The 24,240-nt window shown below is 41.5% G+C and overlaps 1 protein-coding gene across 1 annotated transcript in view; it reads left to right on the forward strand.

Moving 5' to 3' along the window:
• SCUBE1 (signal peptide, CUB domain and EGF like domain containing 1) overlaps positions 1-24,240 on the forward strand; it is a 194,353-nt gene that overhangs the window by 8,811 nt on the left and 161,302 nt on the right. The window contains exon 2 of the mRNA XM_070946765.1: positions 1,701-1,823. Within this exon, the coding sequence (XP_070802866.1) occupies positions 1,701-1,823 (123 nt within the window). The remainder of the gene's footprint in view (positions 1-1,700; positions 1,824-24,240) is intronic.

Raw genomic sequence — 24,240 nt, forward strand, 5'->3', positions numbered from 1 at the left:
TGTTTTCCTGCAGTGATGACAGGGGGTCTCATTTTTATGCTGTCTACATTTTGCGCTCCCCATTGTGGAAATGCAGCATAAATGCTAATTGCTGTCATCATTCCAAAACAAGAATGGGAAAACAAATTATGAATATTTCAAACAATTTTTCTTCTTCCCCACAGGAAAACAAAAAGCGGAGATCTGGGGGAAAGGCAAATATAATGAAAACTTTTCTGGATTTTATGTGATAAACTTTTTGAAATCAGAAAAAAAAAAAAAGCTAGGTGCTAAGAGTCAAAGTCTTCCCCTTACAGTCTGATTTATTTCCAGCTCAGGAAACTGCAATTTTCTTGGTGGGTCAGCTGTTATCAGAGTGAGTGACTGGCCCAAAGTCCCCCATGTGTTTCTGTGTCAAAGGAGTTAACCTGGGTTTCCCCAATCATTATCCAGCACTTGAACTTCTACACTACACCTGACCCTTTTGTGATTGGACACTTACCTTCAAATATAAACTTTGATGAAAGAGAATGACATTAGATGGCGCTTCCTGCATCTGTGTCTCTCAAAATATACTGTTTGAGAAATAGCAATAGCACTTACACTAGGGGTCAGCAACTTGCGGATCCGGAGCCGCATGCGGCTCTTTGGGCCCTCTGCTGTGGCTCCCTGTCAGGTGATCCCACCACTGGCTGGCCCCGCCCCTCGCCCTCTCCTCCCAGTCACTCCTTGCCTGGCCTGAGAAGGTAAGGGCGACAGTGGGGGATGGGAGAAGTGGCCAGGGCAGAGGCAGAGAGAAAAGGAGAGAGGGGGAAAGAGAGAGACATAGAGAGATACAGAGAGAGAGGGAGAGGGAGAGGGGGGAGAGAGGGAGGGAGGGAGAGAGGGGGGAGAGAGAGATGTCAAAAGGATTTTGTGGTTCCTGGTGTTTTTTAACAACTAGTTCTTTGCCCTAATGACTGGCTGGGTAGGCGTGGCTAGGGGGTTGTGTGACTGGTGGAAGTGAATGACATCGAGTTGGCCACGCCCACCCAGGTTTTGTGGCTCCCGGTGTTTTCTTTTCGGTGGGAAACGGGTCCAAATGGCACTTTGAGTATTAGGTTAGGCCGATGATGAAGTAACATCCAGGAGGGAGTTAAACAATGGCTGCCAGAAAACTAGACAATCTTCTCTTTAGGATATCCAGAAGTGGCGATGACAGTGTGATCAAAGGTCTGTCTTGTGTCACATCATTGAGATGTCTAGTTGAGGAACTTATTTGGGATGTCTTTCCTAAATCAAGGAGTTTTGTGTTGTAGCTATGGAAGATAGCAATAGCACTTAGACTTGTATACTGCTTCACAGTGCTTTAGTTTAGTTTTAGTTTATTCATACTTACTTTACTCTAAGCTCTAAGCGGTTTATAGAGTCAGCATATTGTCCCCAACAATTTGGATCCTCATTTTACCCACCTCGGAAGGATGGAAGGCTGAGTCCACCTTAAGCCCGGTGAGATTTGAACTGCTAAATTGCCGGCAGCCGGCAGGCTGCAGAAGTAGCCTGCAGTACGGCACTCTAACCACTGCGCCACCGTGGCTCAAGATCCACTGCAATGATGAGATTACACTTACACCTGAGATGATCCTTACCCAGTTGAGTGGTTTCACTAGTTCTGCTCAAAGTTGTCATGAAATCACTTGCTATGTTTTACTTTCTTTAAAAAAAAATATTTTGTCGCACAGATGCTGATGAATGTACAGAAGGGACAGATGACTGCCACATTGATGCAATTTGTCAGAACACACCTAAATCATTCAAATGCATTTGCAAGCCAGGTTATAAGGGAGAAGGAAAACAGTGTGAAGGTAAGATTAGTGGCTCTTCTACTTCGGCCTATATATCTCCTCTGAAATGATGCTGGCTGAAGCTAGCTAACCTCTGGTTAATCTGAGTTTGTGGCAGTTTATTAGGAAGAATGTCCTACTGCTCAGTGGTGGGATTCAATTTTTTTTACTACCGGTTCTGTGGGCGTGGCTTGGTGGGTGTGGCTTGGTGGGCGTGGAAAGGGAAGGATACTGTAAAATCTCCATTCCCACCCCACTCCAGGGGAAGGATACTGCAAAATCCCCATTTCCTCCCGATCAGCTGGGACTCGGGAGGCAGAGAATAGATGGGGGCGGGACCAGTCAGAGGTGGTATTTACCAGTTCTCCGAACTACTCAAAATTTCCGCTACCGGTTCTCCAGAATTGGTCAGAACCTGCTGAATACCACCTCTGCTACTGCTCCTGATCATTGTTGAACGCTCAAACTGTACTGCCCACTTTCTGTGAGCTACTTCTGGAAAACTGAGCTTGCTTTCCTGCAGGAAGCTAAATTTAGAGATTCTCTTTTATTTAAGCAGGACTTCCTGGGTGCCTGCTGTGTGTGTGTCTCTTTCCCTATGCCGTGTATTGGACTGTGTTTGGGGGCATTTAAACCCCAAAATAGTGAAAGGGAAAGAAGTCTGTGGATTAGGTGCCTTTTCTATACATGTCTTGCCCTGTTTTGAAACTGAATTTGGAATGGGCTGCAAATGGAAGTACCGTACTTTTGTCCCCTAAAAGAGGGTGGAAATGTTGGTGCGTCTTATACAGCGAAACAGCTATTTTTGGCCGCCCGAAGCCCCACCCCACAAGTCCCGTTTTTGCGAAAAACAGGACATGCAGAGGCTTTGGGAGGCCTGCAGAGTGCTCCTGGGGGCTGGGGAGGGCAAAAATGTTTTTTTCCTTGCTTACCTCTTTGAAATCTTGGTGCATCTTATACACCGGTGCGTCTTATAGTCAGAAAAATACGGTATATCTATTTTTCCCTGGTGCCCTCTTGGTCTGCCTGTGATAGCAAAGGTTCCGCAGACATTGTAGAAGAGCCGCATTAGTTTCTGGTATCCAAAAGTCAGAAGAGGCAACTCATAAAAACCTACGCTTTTTAATAAAATTACAAGTATTCCTTGGGTTGCAATGGAATTTCCATTGCTAACTGAGGCGGTCATAAAGCACAACATTGTGTGCCTGCATCAATTAGCAACATCAATCCCAGCAGTTCCAGCTATTGTCATAACCCCAAGACTGTGCATCAGGGGTGGGTTCTAAAATTTTTTACTACCAGTTCTGTGGGTGTGGCTTATTTTGTGGGCGTGGCTTGATGGTCATCTTTAGGATTTAGCAGAGGTACTGGTCTACCAGGCTTTTAACTGCTTGCAGAGCTGTACTGGTCTACTCATTTGTTTTTAGAGGCACCGGTCTACCCATTTATTTTTGCAGGCACTGGTCTACCCATTTATTTTTGCAGGCACCAGTCTACTCATTTGTTTTTGGAGGCACCGGTCTACCACCACACTGCCTTTTTAACACTGATCAGCTATAGGGCGGCCCTTTGAAGCCCCGCGGCAAGAGTTTAAACAGTTTTTTTCCTTCTAGCCTATCAGCTGGGACTCAGGAGGCAGCAATAGATTGGGGGTGGGGCCAAATAAAAGGTAAGAATAATGCGGGGGGGGGGGCAAAACCAGTTCGGTGACATCATATCGTCACCACTACCGGCTCGGCCGAACTGGGCCGAACCGGGAGGAACCCACTGCTGTGCATGTTGCTAAGTGGGAAGAGGTGGGAGTCCCAGCCAAGCAGAACGGTGGGTGAGAGTTGCAGTAGAGCAGGTAGGCAAAAAAAGGCAGCAGGGGTGACTCCTGCTGGTTTTCCCATTGATTTGCTTGAGGGAAACTGGCAGGGAATGTTGCAAAAGGAGATCATGTAACTAGGGGATATTTACAACCGTTGTAATCGCAAGGCAGGTGCCGGGTGCCTGAATTTGCGATCATGTGATTGCAGGGATGCTGCGATGGCCACCGCTTTGTGAACTAGACTTATCTCCCCTCTGTTCAATGCTGTCATGACTCTTCAATCAGAATAGAGCTGGAAGGGACCTTGGAGGTCTTCTAGTCCAACCCCTGCTGAAGCAGAAGGCCCAACATCATTTCAGACAGGTAGCTGTCCAGACTTTTCTTAAAAACCTACACTGATGAAGTACCCACAACTTTTGAAGGCAAGCTGTTCCACTGGTTAGTTGTCCTCACTGTTAGGGAGTTTCTCCTTAATTCCAGGTTATTTCTGTGCTTTTTTTTTTTTTAATTTGATTTATATGCCGCCCTTCTCTGGAGACTCAGGGCGGCTTACAATGCGTTAAGCAATAGCCATCATACTTTTGTATATTTATACAAAGTCAGCTTATTGCCCCCACAAACTAGGTCCTCATTTCACCTACCTTAGAAAGGATGGAAGGCTGAGTCAACCTTGAGCCTTGGAGAGATTCGAACCAGCAGTAATTGCAGGCAGCTGGTCTTAATAACGGTGCTTAGACCACTGTACCATCAAGGCTTGATTAGTTTCCATCCATTGTTCCTTCTGGTGCTTTGGTGCAATGGTTCCATCCATTGTCTTGCCTTCTGGTGCTTTGGAAAACAAGTTGACCCCTTCTTCTTTGTGGCAGCCCCTCAAATACTGGAATACTGCTATCACCCCGAATCTTCCTTTTCTCTAGACTGGACATAGCTAATTCCTGCAACCATTCTTCATATGTTTTGGTCTCCAGGCCCTTAATCATCTTAGTTGACTCTGAACCACTTGATTGTAATGCAAGAACCCCCTGTAAATAAGGAAATACTTAATTACATTAAAAATGCAATAAAGTGGATCAGAAAAGATGCTACCAAACTTTGTGAGCTCTTTTTAAATAACTTCATTTACTTTATGTTTTATTTGCTTATTCACATTTTTGAACTGACCATTTCTCTCAATTTGGGGCAAAGTGGAGTACAGTATATACGTATTGTGTAAGAATAAAATAATAAGTTGATTTCTCTAGCAAATTTGCATACTGTACACTGAATAAGCTTTGAGCACATATGAACAAGTTAAAAGCCCTGCTCCCTAAACTTATCTCCAGGGAATCAGGTTTCTTACATTCCTTCACTGTCGGTTTGTATTTTACTCTTACTCTTAGCTTCCTATTCTTAAACTAACCATGTGAGGTGATTTTTTTTAATTTTTTCATTTTGCACTAGCAATAGCAGTTAGACTTATATACCACTTCATAGTGCTTTTACAGCCCTCTCTAAGCAGTTTACAGAGTCAGCATATTGCCCCTAACAATCTGGGTCCAATCTTGGAAGGATGGAAGGCTGAGTCAACCTTGAGCGGGTGAGATTTGAACTGCCGAACTGCAGCTAGCAGTCAGCTGAAGTAGCCTGCAGTACTGCACTCTAACCACTGCGCCACCTCAGCTCTTTTAGAGCTCAAAAATATTTATAATAAAGAATTTGCTTCTAAAGAAGACATGTATATTTTGTTTAGCAAAATCTGCCATTTTTTTGTCCCTGATAACTGTATTTTGCTTGACCATAAACATAAGTTTAACTTGGGAAAAAAATGGCGAGAACACATGCTCTTCAATAGCAACACCCAGATAAGCAGGGGTTAACACCAGACAAACAATCAAGCAGGATCAAGGAACTACTAAGGAGAAAATCACATCCCTACCAGCACTAGGAGGCAGGCTATTGCATATAAACAGGAACAAACCCCACACTCAGCACTGATGATGTTACCTAGTTGGGTAAAGAAACATCAGCAAGCAAATGACCAAACTCAAAGAGCATTAAGGACAAACATTCGCAAACATGAATTTGCAGCCCGATGCAACGGCAAATAAGGCAAATTCTTTATCGCCGCGAATTGGTGTGGTGAACTGTTCTGCGGCGAGTTGGCTCATGCAAAATGGCTGCGGATCCCTCTCCAGAGAGGTGAGAACAAGGAGCTCAGGGCAATATGGTACCAGGATGATAGATGAAGGAATGTCTGGATACATGATGGGAGGCGCACTCTTACCAGTTCAATGTTTGGAAGAGTCCAGCATGCAGAAGTAACAGTTGCTTGAGTAGTCAGTTGGTTCCCACCAAATTCATAGGATAGCAAATTTCATGACTCTTTTCTTCCTTGTACCAGTGGTGGGTTTCTCCCGGTTCGGCCTGGTTTGGCTGAGCCGGTAGAGGTGATGATATGATGTCACCAAACCGGTTCTCTTTGTTTGGGAGCTGGTCCCCCCGCCCCTCCCTCCCCCCTGCATTATTCTTACCTTTTATTTTGCCCCACCCCCAATCTATTGCTGCCTGCTGAGTTCCAGCTGATCGGCTAGAAGGAAAAAAAACTGTTTAAACTCTTGCCGTGGGGCTTCAAAGGGCCGCCCTACAGCTGATCAGTGTTAAAAGGCAGTGTGGTGGTAGACCGGTGCCTCCAAAAACAAATGGGTAGACCAGTGCCTCCAAAAACAAATGAGTAGACCGGTGCCTCCAAAAACAAATGAATAGACCGGTACAGCTCTGCAAGCAGTTAAAAGCCTGGTAGACCAGTACCTCTGCTAAATCCTAAAGAATTGTCACATGACCATCAAGCCACGACCACAAAATAAGCCACGCCCACAGAACCGGTAGTAAAAAAATTTTAGAACCCACCCCTGCCTTGTACCAACCTATAAACATAGCAGAATTATATCAATTTAAAAAATGATACTTCATACGTGATCTAATATTGTGCAAGAGATTACCATGGGGCATAAAATATATATTGTAGTCTGTATTTTCTTAGAACACTGAAAACTGTGAAAATTTTCTTAATTGCAATTCTTTTAAACTGTGATAAATCACTGAAATTCCATATAGCAAGCAGCAATTGATCACCTTACCTTCAAGAGTGTTGTTGCAGTGTTCGCATGTGAAATGAGTGTCCAGGGCTTATCTTGATCCCAGGCAGGCATACCGAATTATGCTTTGTAGGCCTTGCACATCTTAACAGACAGATGTCTGTCAAAGAGTACTTTTTCACTCTTTGTCTTGATAAATTGTCCACACACATAGCAAAATGCATCTGCTGGGTGCAAAATGCATCTGCTGGATGCCATCCAGGGGTGAAATCCAGCAGGTTCTGACAGATTCTGGAGAACCGGTAGCGGAAATTTTGAGCAGTTCGGAGAACTGACAAATGCCACCTCTGGCTGGCCCCAGAGAGGGTGGAAATGGAGATTTTGCAATATCCTTCCCCCAGAAGTGTGGTGGGAATGGGGATTTTGCAGTATCCTTCCCCTGCCATGCCCACCAAGCTACACCATGCCCACCAAGCCACGCCCACAGAACCGGTAGTAAAAAAATTTGGATTTCACCCCTGATGCCATCTAAATCAAAAATTGCTATTCACTATTCTCTTACTCAGCAATTAGACAACAAAATGTTGGATTAAGGCACCTATACTGTTATACATTTATGGATATTACTGGATAGTCCAAGAAAATGCTAGACAGTTCTAAAAGATTCCAGAAAGTTCTAGAAAATTCTGGTCCATTCTAGAAATTTCTGGCAAGTTCCCACAGTTCCAGAATATTCTGGAAGTTTACTCAGCATTGCATATGGATTGAGAATGTTCTCAAAAAGAGATCAATTTCAAAATATAATTGTCTTGACCACAGAAGTAAAGTTTTTGTGGAACAATAGCTAGTTTCTATTTTTTTTAGGCATAAGGGATTAGGAAAACACACTTTGTACTGAAGAACAAAAACTGAATTGAAATTTGTCGTATGGTGTTATCTTTTTTTTCTCTCTGCTTCCCTCTAGTCAACTTTCAAATCCCTCTGTTATCATCTGTTTATTATCCAGTACAGAAAACCTCACAGGAGGATTTAGACATAGAATCATAGGGACCTTGGGGATCTTAAATGTTTGGAATTATAACTTTAATTTCTTTGTGCATACTTTTTTGCTATCCTTTAGAGAGCTAAGCTCTTTCAGAGAGTCATTTTATCCAATGGTTTAGTACAGGTGTCTGCAACCTGCGGTTCCAGAGCCGCATGCGGCTCTTTGGGCCCCCTGCTTTGGCTCCCTGTTGGATGGCCCCACCCCTCGTCCTCTCCTCCCAAACACTCCTCACCTGGCCTGAGAAGGTAAGGGTGACGGCGGGGGATGGAGAAGCGGCCGGGGCAGAGACAGAGAGATACAGAGAGAGTGGGGAAGAGGGGGAGGGGGGGAGGGAGGGAGAGAGAGAGAGAGAGATGTCAAAAGGGTTTTGTGGTTCCCGTTGTTTTTTAATAACCGGTTTTCTGCCCTAATGACCAGCTGGGTAGGCGTGGCTAGGGGGGCTCATTTGACTGGTGAAAGTGAGTGACGAGTTGGCCACACCCACCGAGGTTTTGTGGCTCCCGGTGTTTTCTTTTCTGTGGGAAAAGATGGCTCTTTGCGTGTTTAAGGTTGCAGACCCCTGGTTTAGTAGGTGCTGGTCAATTTCATTCACTTTGTGTATTGTTTTAAAATGTATATGAAAAAAGTACAAAATGTAAGCAATATGTAGACAGGACTATAGATCAAACAGATTTGCTCAGATATTTCACATGGCCTAAAATTTCAGGCTGAGAAGATAATGAATGTTATGTGTATTCACGCATGCAAAAAGATAGATGAGCCTTCAATTGTGTGATCATAGCTTTTTGGCACCCTCTTGTGAAACTCCTACTTGATGGAACCGGAATAAATTTACATAATACCCTTTTACAAGATTACACCCATTTCTGACACCAACCTATTTAATTAGACATTAATATATTAATGTCTAATTAAATAGGTTGGTGTCAGAAATGGGTGCAATCTTTTGAAAGGGCATTATGTAAATTTATTTTCACACATTTTAAATTTATTTATACAACAGTTTCTAAACTAACGTAACCCACTGCAGTCATTATATCTGATCCATCCAGGATCAAATATCCTCAGTTGATTCTTAATAACGAAAATATTCCTTAGAATTATAAGTAGGATATTTCCATAAAATTGCATTTCATTCCCGAAAATCATAGATCTCAGTTGTAAATATCTCCACAGACCTTTTTTTTGTTCAAGGAATCTTCCTGCAAGTTGAAACACAGCATCACTTGGCAGTTGTCTTCTGGTTGGATATAATAAATCTATTCCATAGTCTCCGTCAATTTTCTGAAGAAAGTCCAGTTTACCATGGATCCATTCTGTCATTTCTAAGCCTTTTATATTCACGCCCCTTTCAGTTTTCTCCAATGAGCCTGTAGTTCTCAAACAAAGCTCCTTCTCCTTCAATTCTGTCAGCAACAAATGGACTCAATCAGTAGTGCGATTCAAATCCCGTCACTACCGGTTCGCCTGATTTGGGGCGAACCGGTAGCAATTCACCACTCGACTCAATCCACCCAATTGCAAATCTGATTTAGATGCTGTTACCTGTATCTGAGTGTCAGTCCTTAGGCTGATTTATAACTGTTGTCAATTCATCAAACCTTTTATCTAAATTTTCATTTAGAGCTTTTAAACTGAAAAGACTTCCAAGAAAGTTTTGACATTTACGTTAATCTGGCTCTCGCTTTCTTTTGTATCTCTTTGTGTGTGCATTATAAAAAAGACATGATATATAATGTTCCAAATCTTTAATTTCTTATTGTTTTCATTTTTAGTACAGTCTAAATCTCTTTTATGGCTGGACTTTCATAATGAAAACATGTAGGTAATTCTTCTTAGGGACAACAAAAAAAGTAGATATTCTATAATAAAATGACCACAGGAAAAATTAGGTTAATATTTCCCACAATAGAAAATGAGTAGAAAAAAAAAAAAGAATAGCTCCTGTTTCTTTAAGAAGGAAGAAAAAGACCAGGAATATATTCAAAAGCAAAACAAAGCAACTTAGCTCCCTTAAAAACTAATAAAATACAAAATCCCTGCAGTAGAAATCTGATCTGATTGTAAATGAATGAAAGTGATCTGATTTACAGTCAGATCACTTTCATTGGCAAGGGGAAACTTTTTATACCATTGACTGCTATGCGGCAAAAACTAAAGTGTTCCACAACTCCAAGATAAATCAGTAAAAAGAGGTAAAAATTCAGATTTATAATCTAGCAAGGGTTTAACATAAGCCAGAATTCAACCAGATGTTTGACAGTTAAAGATGTAAACAAAAAACAAAAGAAAAATTCAAAACGTGATGTTAAAACCAAGGTGCACCTAAAAAGAAAACGTTGACAGGAAAAGATGGAGACCTAAAGCTCCAATTGCTCTTACGAAAAATGACAATTGTTGTTGTGGCCCGCCAGCGGCCTGCGCAGCTTGTGGTGATCCTGATGACGAGGAGGCTGGTGTGGTGTCACACCAGCAGCCTGTGGAGCCGGCGCTCGCTTCGGACAGCGAGGAGTCTGAAGAGGATGTGGTGCCAGAGGCAGAGACTCAGCCAGGGCCTTCAGAACCTCAGAGGCTCCTTCAAGTGCAGAGAGTGAAGTGGAGGAGCCTCTCCTCAATGTTCGAGCACACAGGGCTGCCAAAAGGCAGGAGTGGCTACTCAGGAGGAGGAGGTCTCCTCAAGAGTAGGCTTGGGGATAATTGGCCACTCCCTTAGCCTACTTAAGTCGCACGCGGTTAGCAATTGTTGCTGGAAACAACGTTTAAGTATTACACAGAGCATTTTGGAGAGTGAGTTTCTTATCACATCTTGGTTTCTGGGCTGGTTGCCAACCTATGTCGGACTTTGTTTATTCTTTGTACTTTATAGCAGGCTGATAAGGACATTTGCACTGAAAGCCTGCATTTTGAAAGGGGTCTGTTTGTAATAAACGGAGTTTTTGGAGCTTGGTGTGTGTCACACTCCTTGGGATCCGGAGCTGGGGCAGAACAATTGTCAAGATTTTTATTCTCAGGCTAGTGCACAGTCATCCAAAGGTCATCTTGTGTCATTCCTAGTTGCTGCTATTCAAATCTGGAGAGAACTGGCCTTGATGACGAAATCAGTTGTTTGTTGGAAAGAGAAAAAAATCGCCTCACGCCCCATTTTCAGGAGGACTCCTGGGGTTGATTTTCTGAAATCTCCAAGTAGAGGCTTCCTTTCTAGTTGTTAAGATGGGTAAGAATGTTCTTCTTGACCCCTTTGTTGTGGGCAGGTGTGTTACAAAATAGGAAGATGCATTGCATAGATAGAGAAAGCTTCATCAAACATGTCAGGTTTACAAGCAATTGTTTTCTAATTAATTACTACTATTTGATTACTTTATTAGGAGATATTCTGAAAGTACACAGGCATACACGTCATGTGCACACAATATGTCTATCAAAAAGGAAGAAAAATAGAAAGAAAAAGTCTTTTTCTCTTCTACTGGCTACATACATAAAACAAGGTTGGGAAATTCCAAAGACTCTGATCTTTGCCAGGGCAAAAATTATTTTTATACTTTTTATTTATAATTTATTTTTATTTATTTATATTCATTTATATTTTTAAAAATGCTTTTATAAAGGGCATCCTTCTTGGATACCCTGTACTGGTGTCGATGATTCTTACAACAAGTTTTCAAAAGTTTCTTCCTTTTCAAGGAAATACCAGGCAATCATCATTTAGTATTCATAATGCTACTTATTTTTTATATTTGCTTTTTTGTTTGATATTATTAACTTGTTATATTCTGCTTCTGTTTTATGCTGTTTTCCTTTCTTAACAAACATTGAGTACTTTCAGTGGTGGGATTCAAAATTTTTACTACCGGTTCTGTGGGCATGGCTTGGTGGCGTGGCAGGGGAAGGATACTGTAAAATCTCCATTCCCTCCCCATTCCAGAAGAAGGTTAGTGCAAAATCCCCATTTCCTCCCAATCAGCTGGGACTTGGGAGGCAGAGAATAGATGGGGGTGGGGCCAGTCAGAACTTTTACTAACGGTTCTCCGAACGACTCAAAATTTCTGCTACCGGTTCTCCAGAACTGGTCAGAACCTGCTGAATATCACCTCTGAGTACTTTCCTGACCAAACAGATGAAATGTAATTCAGATAGGTAAGACAAGACAGATAGACAGACAGACAATGTTTACAAATATAGTTATTCAAATATATGTTCTGTAAAAAAAAAAAATCATTCTTCATTCACAGTCAAAAACTGTTTATTCTGAATCCTCCAAAACCTGTGTTTGAGTCAAGCCTAGAAAATGGAGCTGCATATTCTTTCCAATATATTTTCAGTTTTCTACTTGGGAGAAACTTAGATGGGGAAGGATGTAAAGAATATTTTCCTATTCCAACTCTTTGAATAACAAGAATAAAATATGAATCTACTCCATATACCTTTTTTATTTTTGCTTAATCATGCTTTAGTAAGTCTTGCCAAGGGGTCTGCATGGATTCCTGATTTTCTGGCAACTGATAGGGGTTTTGTGTGAGTCTTTATTATTATCATTTCTAGGATCAAACAGGGCAGTGGTAAAACTGTATGAGGAAGCAATGTCAGCCAGCCAGTTTTAAAAGAAGTGTGTGTGTCTGTGTGTATGTGTCTTCAAAATCAGTGTCAGAGATGTGAAGATCTAGCAGTGAGTGGTAGTCTGCGGTTTTCACTACCGGTAGTAGAGTTGCTCAGTGGTAGTTGATGTGGGAAGATTTTCCTTATCTGGCCACTGTTTTCTCCTGATGCTTGTTTGTTGACTGCCTTCTCTCAATAACTCCTGTACTATGCAGATAATACTCTAACCAGGGTGGATTTGATTTAAATCGAGTTGATTTAAATCACAATTTAAATCATGATTTAAATCACTAGTAAAAAGGCTTGATTTAAATCAACTCGATTTAAATCGTAATTTTTAAAGAGCAACTGTCATCTCTGCTACTCCTTTGACCCACTGTTGACTCACCGATAGTCCCAGTGTTGCAGAATATACAGCCTCATGCTACATAACTAAGCTCCATTTCATGCTGAATAAACTAAATTATTTATGTATCTTAAATAGAAAACTATCTTACAATAGATTTTTACCCCAAAAGTTTTTTATTAAAATAAATTCGATAAAAATAAAAAAAAATCCGATTTAAATCAAAAAAATCCGATTTAAATCAACAAAATCTGATTTTTTTTGATTTTTTTAAAAAAATCATTGATTTTTATCCACCCTGACTCTAACACGGTGTTTCTCAACCTAGGCAGCTTTCAGATGTGTGGACTTCACTCTCAGATTTCCCCAGGCAGCCTTATGCATGGCTCTGCTTACATAATGCCAGCTGACTCAGTTGCAAGGTAGCACTGGATCAGATATGGACAAGAGAGAAAACCGGGTGCGAGGTCCTTGGGCTATCACCAGGGCTAACAAAAGATTCTGTGGCTGGTGGTGTGGTTGGAACTTTAGTATAGATCAGGGGTGTCAAACTGGATTTCTTCAAGGGCTGGATCAGCACTGTAGTTCTCCTCTGAGAGCCGGCCAGGGGTGTTGGGGAACGGATGCTTCCTGCAGCACTTTGCCAGCCAAAACGGGTCACGGGGACCCCCTGCACCCCATTTTGTCTTCCAGAGGCACCGTGAGTCGGTCCTTTGCTATTTCCAGGCCGGCCCCGTGGGTCAGATTTAAGCACCCCGTGGGTCAGATCCGGCCCTCAGACCTTGAGTTTGACACCCCTGGTATAGATGCTTTGATTCATTTGTTTTTAAAGTTCTTACTTAACTTGCGTTTTGTATCGTGACCTCCTGTGATTTTGGTTTTTCTACTTAATAAAGGAACTTGCCTGAATACCGGGCTAACGAGAAATATAGATTATTCTTCATAATAGTACTGTATTGCTAATAGTTATATATCACTGCTATGAGTTGTTGTTGTTAGTTGCGAAGTCATGTCCGACTCATTGTGACCCCCTGGGCAACTTTCCTCCAGGCCTTCCTGCCCTCTACCATCCCCCAGAGACCATTTAAGCTCATGCCGAACATACCCTGATTTATAGAAATAACAATGATAAGAAAAACTAGATCATAATCAGCAAGAAGCATGTCCATCTTGTCTCTCACTTCAGGAAACAGCTGCCCCAATGGTTTCCAGAATTGAGTGCTATCCTGTTCCCTTTCTCTTTCAGCGTGCCTCACAGTCAGGGGTGGGCTGCTGGGGGTTTGCAGAGGTTCGGGAGAATCTCTAGCTAAGATTCTGTGCAATGTAGAGAACCCCCAAATCCCACTCCTGGTTGGCTCTGCTCACCCTGCACCGCCCTTCCCAGGAGTCCCCATGTGGTCCATGGGTGGATGCAAGTAAGTGTAGGGGGTGTGCAGAGGCTCGGGGAGGTGAAAAACTGGCCTACCGGAAGTTCAGGAAGGCCAGAAATGGGCCCATTTCTGGCCTCCAGAGGGCCTCTGGAGCCTGGGGAGGTTGTTTTCGCCCTCCCGGAGGCTTGAGGAAAGCCTCTGGAGCCCAGGGAGGGCAAAAACGCCCCCCCTCCCACGGTGGTGCAGGAGCCTGACTAGGCCACGCCCACCATGGCCACACCCACCCAGCAACCAGGCAGAGAACCCTTGCTAAAAATTTTGAAGCCCACCCCTGCCCACAGTGAATAGATTCTCGGCATAAATTTAGCTGCAATTGAAGTCAGCCTGAGGTAGTTGCCAAACCTGGAAGAAGCCCTACAATCCACATGGGGAAAACAGGAGTGTTATTGTCAAGAAAGTCAAGTGATGGCAACCACAACAATGCACTTGAGGCTCTGCTACTTTTGAAATGTATGACGAATATTCAAAAGACAGGAGTGCCTCAATGATGCCATTGTGGCTGCCATCTTGACTTTATTTTTCCACCACACTCTACAAACAGTGGAAAAGATATTCAAATTGTTCCTCCAAAATTTCCTAATATTCACTCCCATCTTTCTGGAGAATTCAGAATTCAGTACACATTTCCAGGAGTAGAAATTGTTACCCAGTTAGAAACTCAGTTTCCAGTCACACGGATACTCTTCCAGCCTTCGTATAGTCCATAGAAGAATCTCAGTGCTATAGAATGCTGTGGAAAGGCTGACTTGGGGTGACGCCCCAAATACTAAGCAGAATCAGGCATGGTTAGCAGCTTTACTTTTACTTTACTTTTATTTGATTTGTATACCGCCCTACTCCCGAAGGACTCAGGGTGATGAACTGCCAACAATAAAATACATACATACAAAATTTAAAAAGCAGAAATAAAATCGAATTAAATAGTTTGGCCCAGACAGATTAAAACCCCAATCAATTTAAAACAAATTTAAACTTTGAGTATAAAGATATTAAAAATATTAAAATATTAAAAATTGTTTAAAAAGAGGGAGAAAGTTAGGCCAGGCCCGCCTGGTGAAATAAAAAGGTCTTTAGAGCGTGGTGGAAGGTCCGCAGATCCGGGATCCTCCGTATCTCCGGGGGGAGCTCGTTCCAGATAGTAGGTGCCCCCGCAGAGAAGGCTCTCCCCCTGGGGGCCACCAGTCGACATTGTTTGGCCGATGGCACCCGGAGGAGCCCCTCTCTATGAGAGCGCACCGGACGGTGGGAGGCTATTGGTGGTAGTAGGCGGTCTCGCAAGTAGCCAGGTCCTGAGCCATGGAGCGCTTTAAAGGTGGTAACCAAAACCTTGAAGCGCACCCAGAAGACCACCGGGAGCCAGTGCAGCTCACGCAGGAGGGGTGTTACATGGGAGCGCCATGTCGCTCCCATTACCACCCGCGCGGCCGCACTCTGCGCCAGTTGGAGCCTCTGGGTGCTCCTCAAGGGGAGCCCCATGTAGAGAGCATTACAATAGTCCAGGCGGGAGGTGACGAGGGCATGAGTGACCGTGCGTAAGGAGTCCCGATCCGGAAAGGGACGCAACTGGTGAATTAGGCGAACCTGATGAAAAATCCTCCCGGTCACGGCCGTCAAGTGCTCTTCTAAAGACAGCCGTGAATCCAGGAGGACACCCAAGCAGCTATATGAATTCCTCCAGTAAGTCCCCAAATGGCTGACTACCGTGTTTTCCCCAAAATAAGACCCTGTCTTATATTATTGTGAACCCTGAAATAAGTGCTTGGCCTTATTGCCATGCGCTCAAAAGCCTGATTGGGCTTATTATCAGGGGATGTCTTATTTTGGGGAAAACAGGGTATATTGGGAAGTCAACAGGAGTTGAGCTTGACTGAACTTTTATCTTTTTGTATGTGTGCCTGTGTGCCTGTCCTTTCTATAATTTGAGTCTTCTTCCACTTAGCTAAAGGTATATCTGACTAATCAGAATTCCTTTTAAAATACTGTTTGAAAATACTGTTAGAATGCATGTTGCTACACTGGGAAGATCCAGGATAAAATGTTATTTGAAAGACTTTTGGATTGTTTATTTTGGGTTGTTATGAAGATGTCAGGTGCAAGCAACCAAATACACTTGTAAATAACTAAAGTAAGAACTTTAATGACTTCTATCCATAATGCAAGAAACTGCTTGTCTCCTGGAAAAAACTAGATATGGTTTCATGAATATTGGCTCCACTTGCATCTACACAACAACTTGAGGCTAATACCTCACTTGACCCCTCTTTCCAGCCTGGGTGGTAATTTCCCAAAAGAAGATAATATGAAGACCCACTAATGTGCATTGTCTTTACAGGAAATGTAACAGTTAATTAATGAATTATGATTATCACAAAGGAAGGCAAATATATGTGCGGGATAATGATGTGCAATCGAATTTGGGTTAGTCACCAGGACCAAAGATAGCTGAGCTTTCAGACTCATGCTGGAGCCCATCTTCAGGGAAGGGCCCCGTTTCCCAGGCTTCAATTGTTTTCCTGGCTATCTTTGTACCTGCATGGCCAATGATCTTACTAGCTATGAAATTAAATGTGTGTCCTTGTTCATTGCAATGAGAGGCTACCAATGAGTTTGGGTCTCCTTGTCTGACCTCTCGCTTGTGTTCTTGCAAGCTGGTGGTTCGCTTCTTCTCTATTTGACCTACATAGTCACAGGGGTAATCCACGCAGGGGATCTGGTAGATTACATTGGAAGTATCTCCCACCTCCATATGATCTTTACGGTGCATAATTTGTCCTCATAAGGTAGCCTCTGGGCAGTGTGCGATGCCCACTTGCAGATCATGGAAGCAGCGTTCTACTGCTTCTGAAATGTTTTTGATGTGTGGCAGGGCGTGGCCTAGAGTTGGTCCTTTTTTTTTCTTACCTTCTTTTTTGTTTTGTCTCCTTTGCTTTTTCCCCATGCATCTTGTAATAAATGTCTGTGGGTACCGATTCTACTTGAATTGTTCATGTAGGCACCTTCTCTCCAGTTGTTTAGCTTGCTGAGTAACTATAGGGGGAGGGGTGAAATCCAGCAGGTTCTGACAGGTTCTGGAGAACCGGTAGTGGAAATTTTGAGTAGTTCAGAGAACCGGCAAATACCACCACTGGCTGGCCCCAGAGTGGGGTGGGAATGTAGATTTTGCAGTATCCTTCCCCTGGAATGGGGTGGGAAGGGAGATTTTGCAGTATCCTTCCCCTGCCACACCCACCAAGCCACGCCCACCAAGTCACCACCTCTGGCTGGTCCCAGAGTGGAATGGGAATGGAGATTTTGCAATATCCTTCCCCCAGGAGTGGGGAGGGAATAGGGATTTTGCAGTATCTTTCCCCTGGAGTGGGGTGGGAATGGAGATTTTGCAGTATCCTTCCCCTGGAGTGGGGTGGGAAGGGAGATTTTGCAGTATCCTTCCCCTGCCACACCCACCAAGCCACGCCCACCAAGCCACACCCACAGAACCGGTAGTAAAAAAAATTGGATTTCACCACTGTACAGGGGGTTCTCACTCTAGTGTTCTGATGCAGCTGTTTTTGTGTGACAGTGGATGGTTACTGTTGAACCTAAGAATGTGTGGAGTGTTGGTGGCCTTACGATAAACTTCTAGGCTTCCATCTTCCTGCCTGTTGACAAGCACATCTAAAAATGGTAATTGTCTAGCCGTTTCTTTCTCCATTGTGAAGCATATGTCTGGGAAGATGGAGTTCAGTAGCATGTGACGGTCTTTCAGTGTATTTCTTTTGATGATGACAAACGTGTGGTCCAGTGGTGAAATCCAATTTTTTTTACTACCGGTTCTGTGGGTGTGGCTTGGTGGGCGTGGCAGGGGAAGGATACTGCAAAATTCCATTCCCACCCCACTCCAGGAGAAGGATACCGCAAAATCTCTATTCTCACCCCACTCTGGGGCCAGCCAGAGGTGTTATTTGCCGGTTCTCCAAACTTCTCAAAATTTCTGCTACTGGTTCTCCAGAACCTGTCAGAACCTCCTGGATTTCACCCCTGGTGTGGTCCATGTAATGGCATCAAAATTTAGGTGTGTAGTTTTGAAATGCACGGTGTTCTCGTTTGCACACGACAATTTCTGCAATGACTAGTGATAATGGGGATCCCCTGGGTATTCCTTTTATTTGCTCATACATTTTCCCTTTAAAAAAAAAGACAATTATGATTGTCTTTAACAATAATTTTTAATGGCAGAAATTTGTCAGACTGGTAGAAAGGCACACAAAATGTTCTGGTGGAGGTCATATTGTTCTGGATCTTGAACAAAGAGAGCTTATCTTGCTTTCTCTGACTACCATATTTCCCCGAAAATAAGACCCTGTCTTATATTTTTTGAACCCCAAAATAAGCGCTTGGCCTTATTTTCAGGGAGGTCTTATTATTTTGGGGAGCGTGAAGCAAGACGGGGCTCCTCTTGCTGTCTTATCTGATTTCCAGCTCTGTCTCCCTAACCTAGGGGTCAGCAACCTGTGGCTCTGGAGCCGCATGTGGCTCCTTCACCCCTCTGCTGCGGCTCCCTGTCACGCAAAATATGCATCACAACCGCCAATGTGCGATACCCGCCCGCATGGGATTTATTGAGCTTTTCAACCCCCAGTAGGCCAACCATGGATAAATCCAAAGAAAGAAAAGTTTCAGAAGAAAACAGAACGTTTAATTCAACTACATATGCTAGTTTTGTGGCCGCTCAAGAAATAGTCAGGCACGGGAAGGTTTTTGTGGCTCCCGGTGTTTTCTTTTCTGTGGGAAACAAATGGCTCTTTGAGTGTTTAAGGTTGCAAACCCCTGCCCTAACCCTAACCAGAGGAAATGGCGAGGACCGGCTGCACATGCTGCACATGCGTTTAAATACTTTTGGGGAGGGCTTATTTTCAGGGAGGCGGCTTATTTTAGCGTGTGTGCTCAAAAGTCCGATTGGACTTATTGTCAGGGAATGTCTTATTTTCGGAGAAACAGGATAGGTCTGGCATTAGAGCTGTTTATGGAATTATTTTCAATTTTGAAATCAATACTTGTGCTCATATTTGGCAGTTTTAAAGGTAACATCCCCAGATGCTAAACTGAGTGTCCCACTTTTGTTCCAGTTGTACTAAAAATATCCCTATGCAAAGACATTGCATGCATCATAATTTGGAATATATATATATATATATATATATATATATATATATATATATATATATATATAAAATATATATTACTTTACTTCTCCACGTTCATATTTGGACGCAGATATCTTTGCATTTAGCGAATGCTGACACCAAAACCAACACAGTACTTTATAAATAAAACATGTGGGTTTCTTCACTCATAAATGAAGTCAGTGTTTTTTACTAAATGCTTTTCAAATTGCAGGGCAAATTTTATTTGAAGTATTTGGCACAATATAAAGTCAGTCCATTAAAAAGATTAAAGACCGGAATATTATTTATTTTAAATAATTAAAAAACGAAACAGTGACATTTCATATTCTCGAAGGGCACTGAAACTGTTTGGTCATGACTTGTTTGTGTGCCTGTAAAACATTTTAGTGGTTTGTCTTTTATTTTTATATTTGGCTCAGATTTGTTCTAATGTCATGGTTTCCATGTCTCAAAGCTTGGAAAGCTTCGATCGCCAAGGAAGTCAGCTTTGCTGCTTTGCAAACAGAGAGACACGGAGAAAAGCCCTTTCTTCTCCCGTGCCCATGTGATCCAAGGAATTAATTCTACCTTCTGGAAAAATCTAACGACATCTGCAGCAATTTAAGGCAGAATCCTCAGTTCTGGTTTGTACGGCTAGTCTAGCTAGCAAAACTAAAAAAAAAAAGGCAAGTTGGAAATTCCAGTTATTCAGTTGCAGCCACAATCTTAACTTTTCACGCATCCACACCAGGGGTGTGTTCTACTTATTTTTACTACTGGTTCGCAACAGGGCCATGTGTGCGTATGCTTGCTTCGTGCACGTAGCACTTCCTGATGATGTTGGGGTCAGTGGGCGGAGCCTCCCGCTGGTTTACTACCAGTTCTATAGAACTGGTCCAAACTGGGGGTAACCCACCACTGATCCACACCCCAGCTAGCTACATCAAAGGTTTTCTATACCTTAAAAGTATATTCGTATTTTTGATGTTGATCTCTGTTTAATGTCAAACCTGTCTGCAATCTAAGCTTATTCAATGCATAACTTTCTTTCTGTCCCCTTATCCGTTGGCTCACATAATAAAAACTTCTTGAGGAATTAAAGTTAGATATTCTATAGAAACCCATGTTACAAAATGCAATGTGCGTACTTTCCCCTTTACTTAGTGCCTTCTAGTGGATAGGCAAGCAAAGGAAGCTAAAATTGAACCTTGGAAACCTGAAAGTTAGTAAGATGCCAAGAATTCTACATGTCCACATGTATGTAAGAGGGCTGTGAAAATATTTACAGACCCCTCACATCCTGGATATAAATTGTTTCAACTTCTACCCTCAAAAAGACGCTATAGGGCACTGCACACCAAAACAATTAGACACAAGGACAGGTTTTCCCTGAATGCCATCATTCTGCTAAACAAATAATTCCCTCAACACTGTAAAATAATTTACTAAGACTGTATTACTACCGTGTTTCCCCAAAAATAAGACCCTGTCTTATATTTTTTTTAACCCCGAATAAGCGCTTGGCCTTATTTTCGGGGAGGTCTTATTATTTTGGGACGCATGGAGGAAACCAGAGGAAATGGCAGGGACCAGCTGTCCATGTGTTTAAATATTTTCAGGAAGGGCTTATTTTCGGGGGGGGGGCTTTTTTAATGCATGCGCTCAAAAGCCCAATTGGGCTTATTTTCAGGGGATGTCTTATTTTAGGGGAAACAGGGTATTATTCTTATCTTTGTTACTCGTATCTATCTCTTCCCACTTATTACTATAACCATGTTGCTTGTATCTTTCAATTATATTGTTTTTGTTTCCTAGTATGATTTGATAGCTTATTAGTAACCTTGACTATCACTAAGTGTTGTATCTTTTTATTCTTGATGAATGTATTTTATTCTCCTTATGTACCCTGAGAGCATTTACACCTAAGACAAATTCCTTGTGTGTCCAATCTCACTTGGCCAATAAAGAATTCTATTCTATTCTATTCTATTCTATTCTATTCTATTCTATTCTATTCTATTCTATTCTATTCTATTCTATTCTATTCCATTCCATTCCATTCCATTCCATTCCATTCCATTCCATTCCATTCTATGATTGGTTAGCTTTGCATTAATCATGAAAGGATAGCTCATATTAACAGCTATATCTCAGATGAATTTAGAGGCATAACATTGTGTTATAATACATTCTTTTCAATGCGCAATGGGATTGTCAGGATTAAGTCTCTGACCTCTGACATCTTGCAGATCCACTAAAGATGCACTCATCCTATCTAGTAGATCCTATAGTGATTAACACTTTTTAGACCACACCAACTCTTAAACCAGGGAGAATTTTCATCAACTTCAACCAAGAATTTCTGGAGTTTAGTCACTATTATGTACTCTAGATCTTAACCAAAAATGAAAAACCTGTCACTGGCCAATGGTTATTCTCCCCCCCCCCCCCGCTTTTTAAATATTCTTTATCTTCAAAAATAAAATACAAAACAAAGAAAAAGAAAAAAAACTAACAAACATCCGACAACAACGACAAAAATGTGTACTAAAAAAAAGAGAGAATCGACATATGTGGGTAGATTGTAGATTGGGATAGATTGTAGGGGTGACACTGAAATATAATTTTATTGTATTTTATTTATCCAAATATTAAATTATTGTATTTTATTCCAATCTCATTTTAAATTGTATTTTATTCCAATTCCATTTTAAATTGTTTTTATTGGATTTTAGTAATAATTTGTGTTTGGAACTCTGCACTTTGATATGGCCCGTGGGCTAATCAATAAAGTAAACTAACTAAACTAACTAATAGTAAAATAAGTTCAAAATACGTTGAAGGAGATGACTAAAGCATGTATCAATTAAGACAGGCCATTAAATGCTGAGTTATAATTAATTCTAGAGATATTAAATGGCAGTAAACGTTCCAGTGCTAATAGCCCAACCATCCTCTTTTTTTAAAAAAAAAATTATTTTATTTTAATGCAAACAGTCCATTTTCCATTAAAATGGAACAAATATTTGTTCCAAATATTTGTTCTGGGTACAAATATTTTGTGCAATAACAGTTAAAGTTTACAACCATATTCATTATTTAATCTATTCTTAGCTTATTACCAATACATTAAATAGCTAATACTATGACTATCCTCTTCTTGATTTATTTAACTCTATTAACTCTATTAATACATTTTCTATATTTCACTCATCTATTTTTAATTCTAATTTTTATATTTATATTTATTCTCTAACCATCGATAAAATGACTCCCATATAGTATAATATTCTGTTTGTTCTTTCTCCTGTATAGCCAGCGTTAATCTATTCATTTTTGCACATTCTAATATTTTCCTAATCACGCTCTCCTCCCTAGGGATCTCTTCACTTTTCCAACTTTGTGCAAATACAATTCTAGCTGCAGTTATTACATGGATAATCAAATATATATTTTCTTTACCATAAGTTTCTGGTAAAATCCTCAACAGGAATATTTCAGGTTTCAAGTCAATATGTTGTTGTATCATCTTTTCCAACCATGTATGCATTTTTGTCCAATATTTTTTGGCTTCTATGCATGTCCACCACATGATAATACAAGCCAGGTGTCTGATGGCATTTCCAACATTTACCTGATTCATTTTTAAACATCTTTGCAAATCTTGCCGGTGGAAGCCCAACCATCCTCAAAGCTGTAACAGCTAGACAAACTCATTCCATCCTATTCTCTCATCAGGTTTTGTGGTATCAATAGATTAAATTGTTTATCCAAAACAGATGATCATGGTTTTATTATTAAATTATTGGGCATTAAGCAGCCAAAGAAGCTTTAGACTAAAAACAGCTCTTAAATCAGCTTCTCACGAAATCTATTTTAGTTAATGAAGCCCACAAATTCTTTTGAAGGTTGGGATACATCCGTGCACTCTTTTTAATGAAGATGTATGCTGAAGAGTTAAGACAACAATGTACAAGGCAAATTGACCACAGCTTAAAAGAAGTATCTCTTCCACACAAGAAGAAGCTGTTGGTTAGGAGGTGGAATGTACAAAAATAACAAGACTCAAAACTGTACAGCATTATTAATTGATTTCCATTTCATAGCATATTTCACAATGCAGATTCTTGTAAATTGTGGTTATGTTCCTAAAAACAGAGGACTTTTTTTTTTAAAACACACTGTGCCAAAGAGGAATTGACATAGCTGTGAAAGAAAGTTTCTGTAAATAAATTTTTCCATCTGCTTTAAATTGGTTTGCTCCAAATTAGATTTTTTTTAATTTGTTGCTTATTTCCTAAAATACAAAATCTAACCATGCAGAAGGCCTTTCATTGTAGTGTAATGCAATAGATATTATGTAATGATTTTTTTAAAAAAAAAATCATACAGCCATATAATTTTCTTGGAAGGAGAATTTTCTCTACCTAAAATAAATCTTCAAAAATTTGGTAGGAGAGTATCCCCTCATCCCAGTGGTGAAATGCTTTGAAGTCTGCTACTGGTTCGCTGCGCGCACATGCGCACTGTGTGCCAAACGCGCACTTCATGTGCATGCGCACCACAGGCGCTACCGTGCAGCACTGAAAAAGGAGGCTTAAGCCTTTTCTGAGGTAAGTAGAACAGCGAGGGGGGGGAACAGCTGTGCTGTGCGATTTAGATTCACTATGAAGCAGGATTTCCTGTTTTCTAGCGAATATAAATCGCGCGGCACAGCTGATCATCGGAAATACCGGTTCGTCTGAACCGGTAGCATTTTTTTACTACCGGTTCACCTGAACCAGTAGCTTTTTTTACTACTGGTTTTGCCGAACCGGCCCGAACAGGTAGCATTTCACCCCTGCCTCACTCCCAAATTCAGATTGTAATTGAATATGCATTGATGAACTGCTGTATTTGCTTAATGAGACAAGACATTGAACTGGAGCTGAAAATTGTTCTGTTCTCTCCCTTGGGTTAGATTCAACTGAGGATAAGGCTAGGGAAGAGAAAGCCA

The sequence above is a fragment of the Pituophis catenifer genome, unplaced genomic scaffold (assembly GCF_029215685.1).
Source record: "Pituophis catenifer annectens isolate HBS135680 unplaced genomic scaffold, rPitCat1.0.hap2 SCAF_7, whole genome shotgun sequence".
Classification (NCBI taxonomy): Eukaryota; Metazoa; Chordata; class Lepidosauria; order Squamata; family Colubridae; genus Pituophis; species Pituophis catenifer.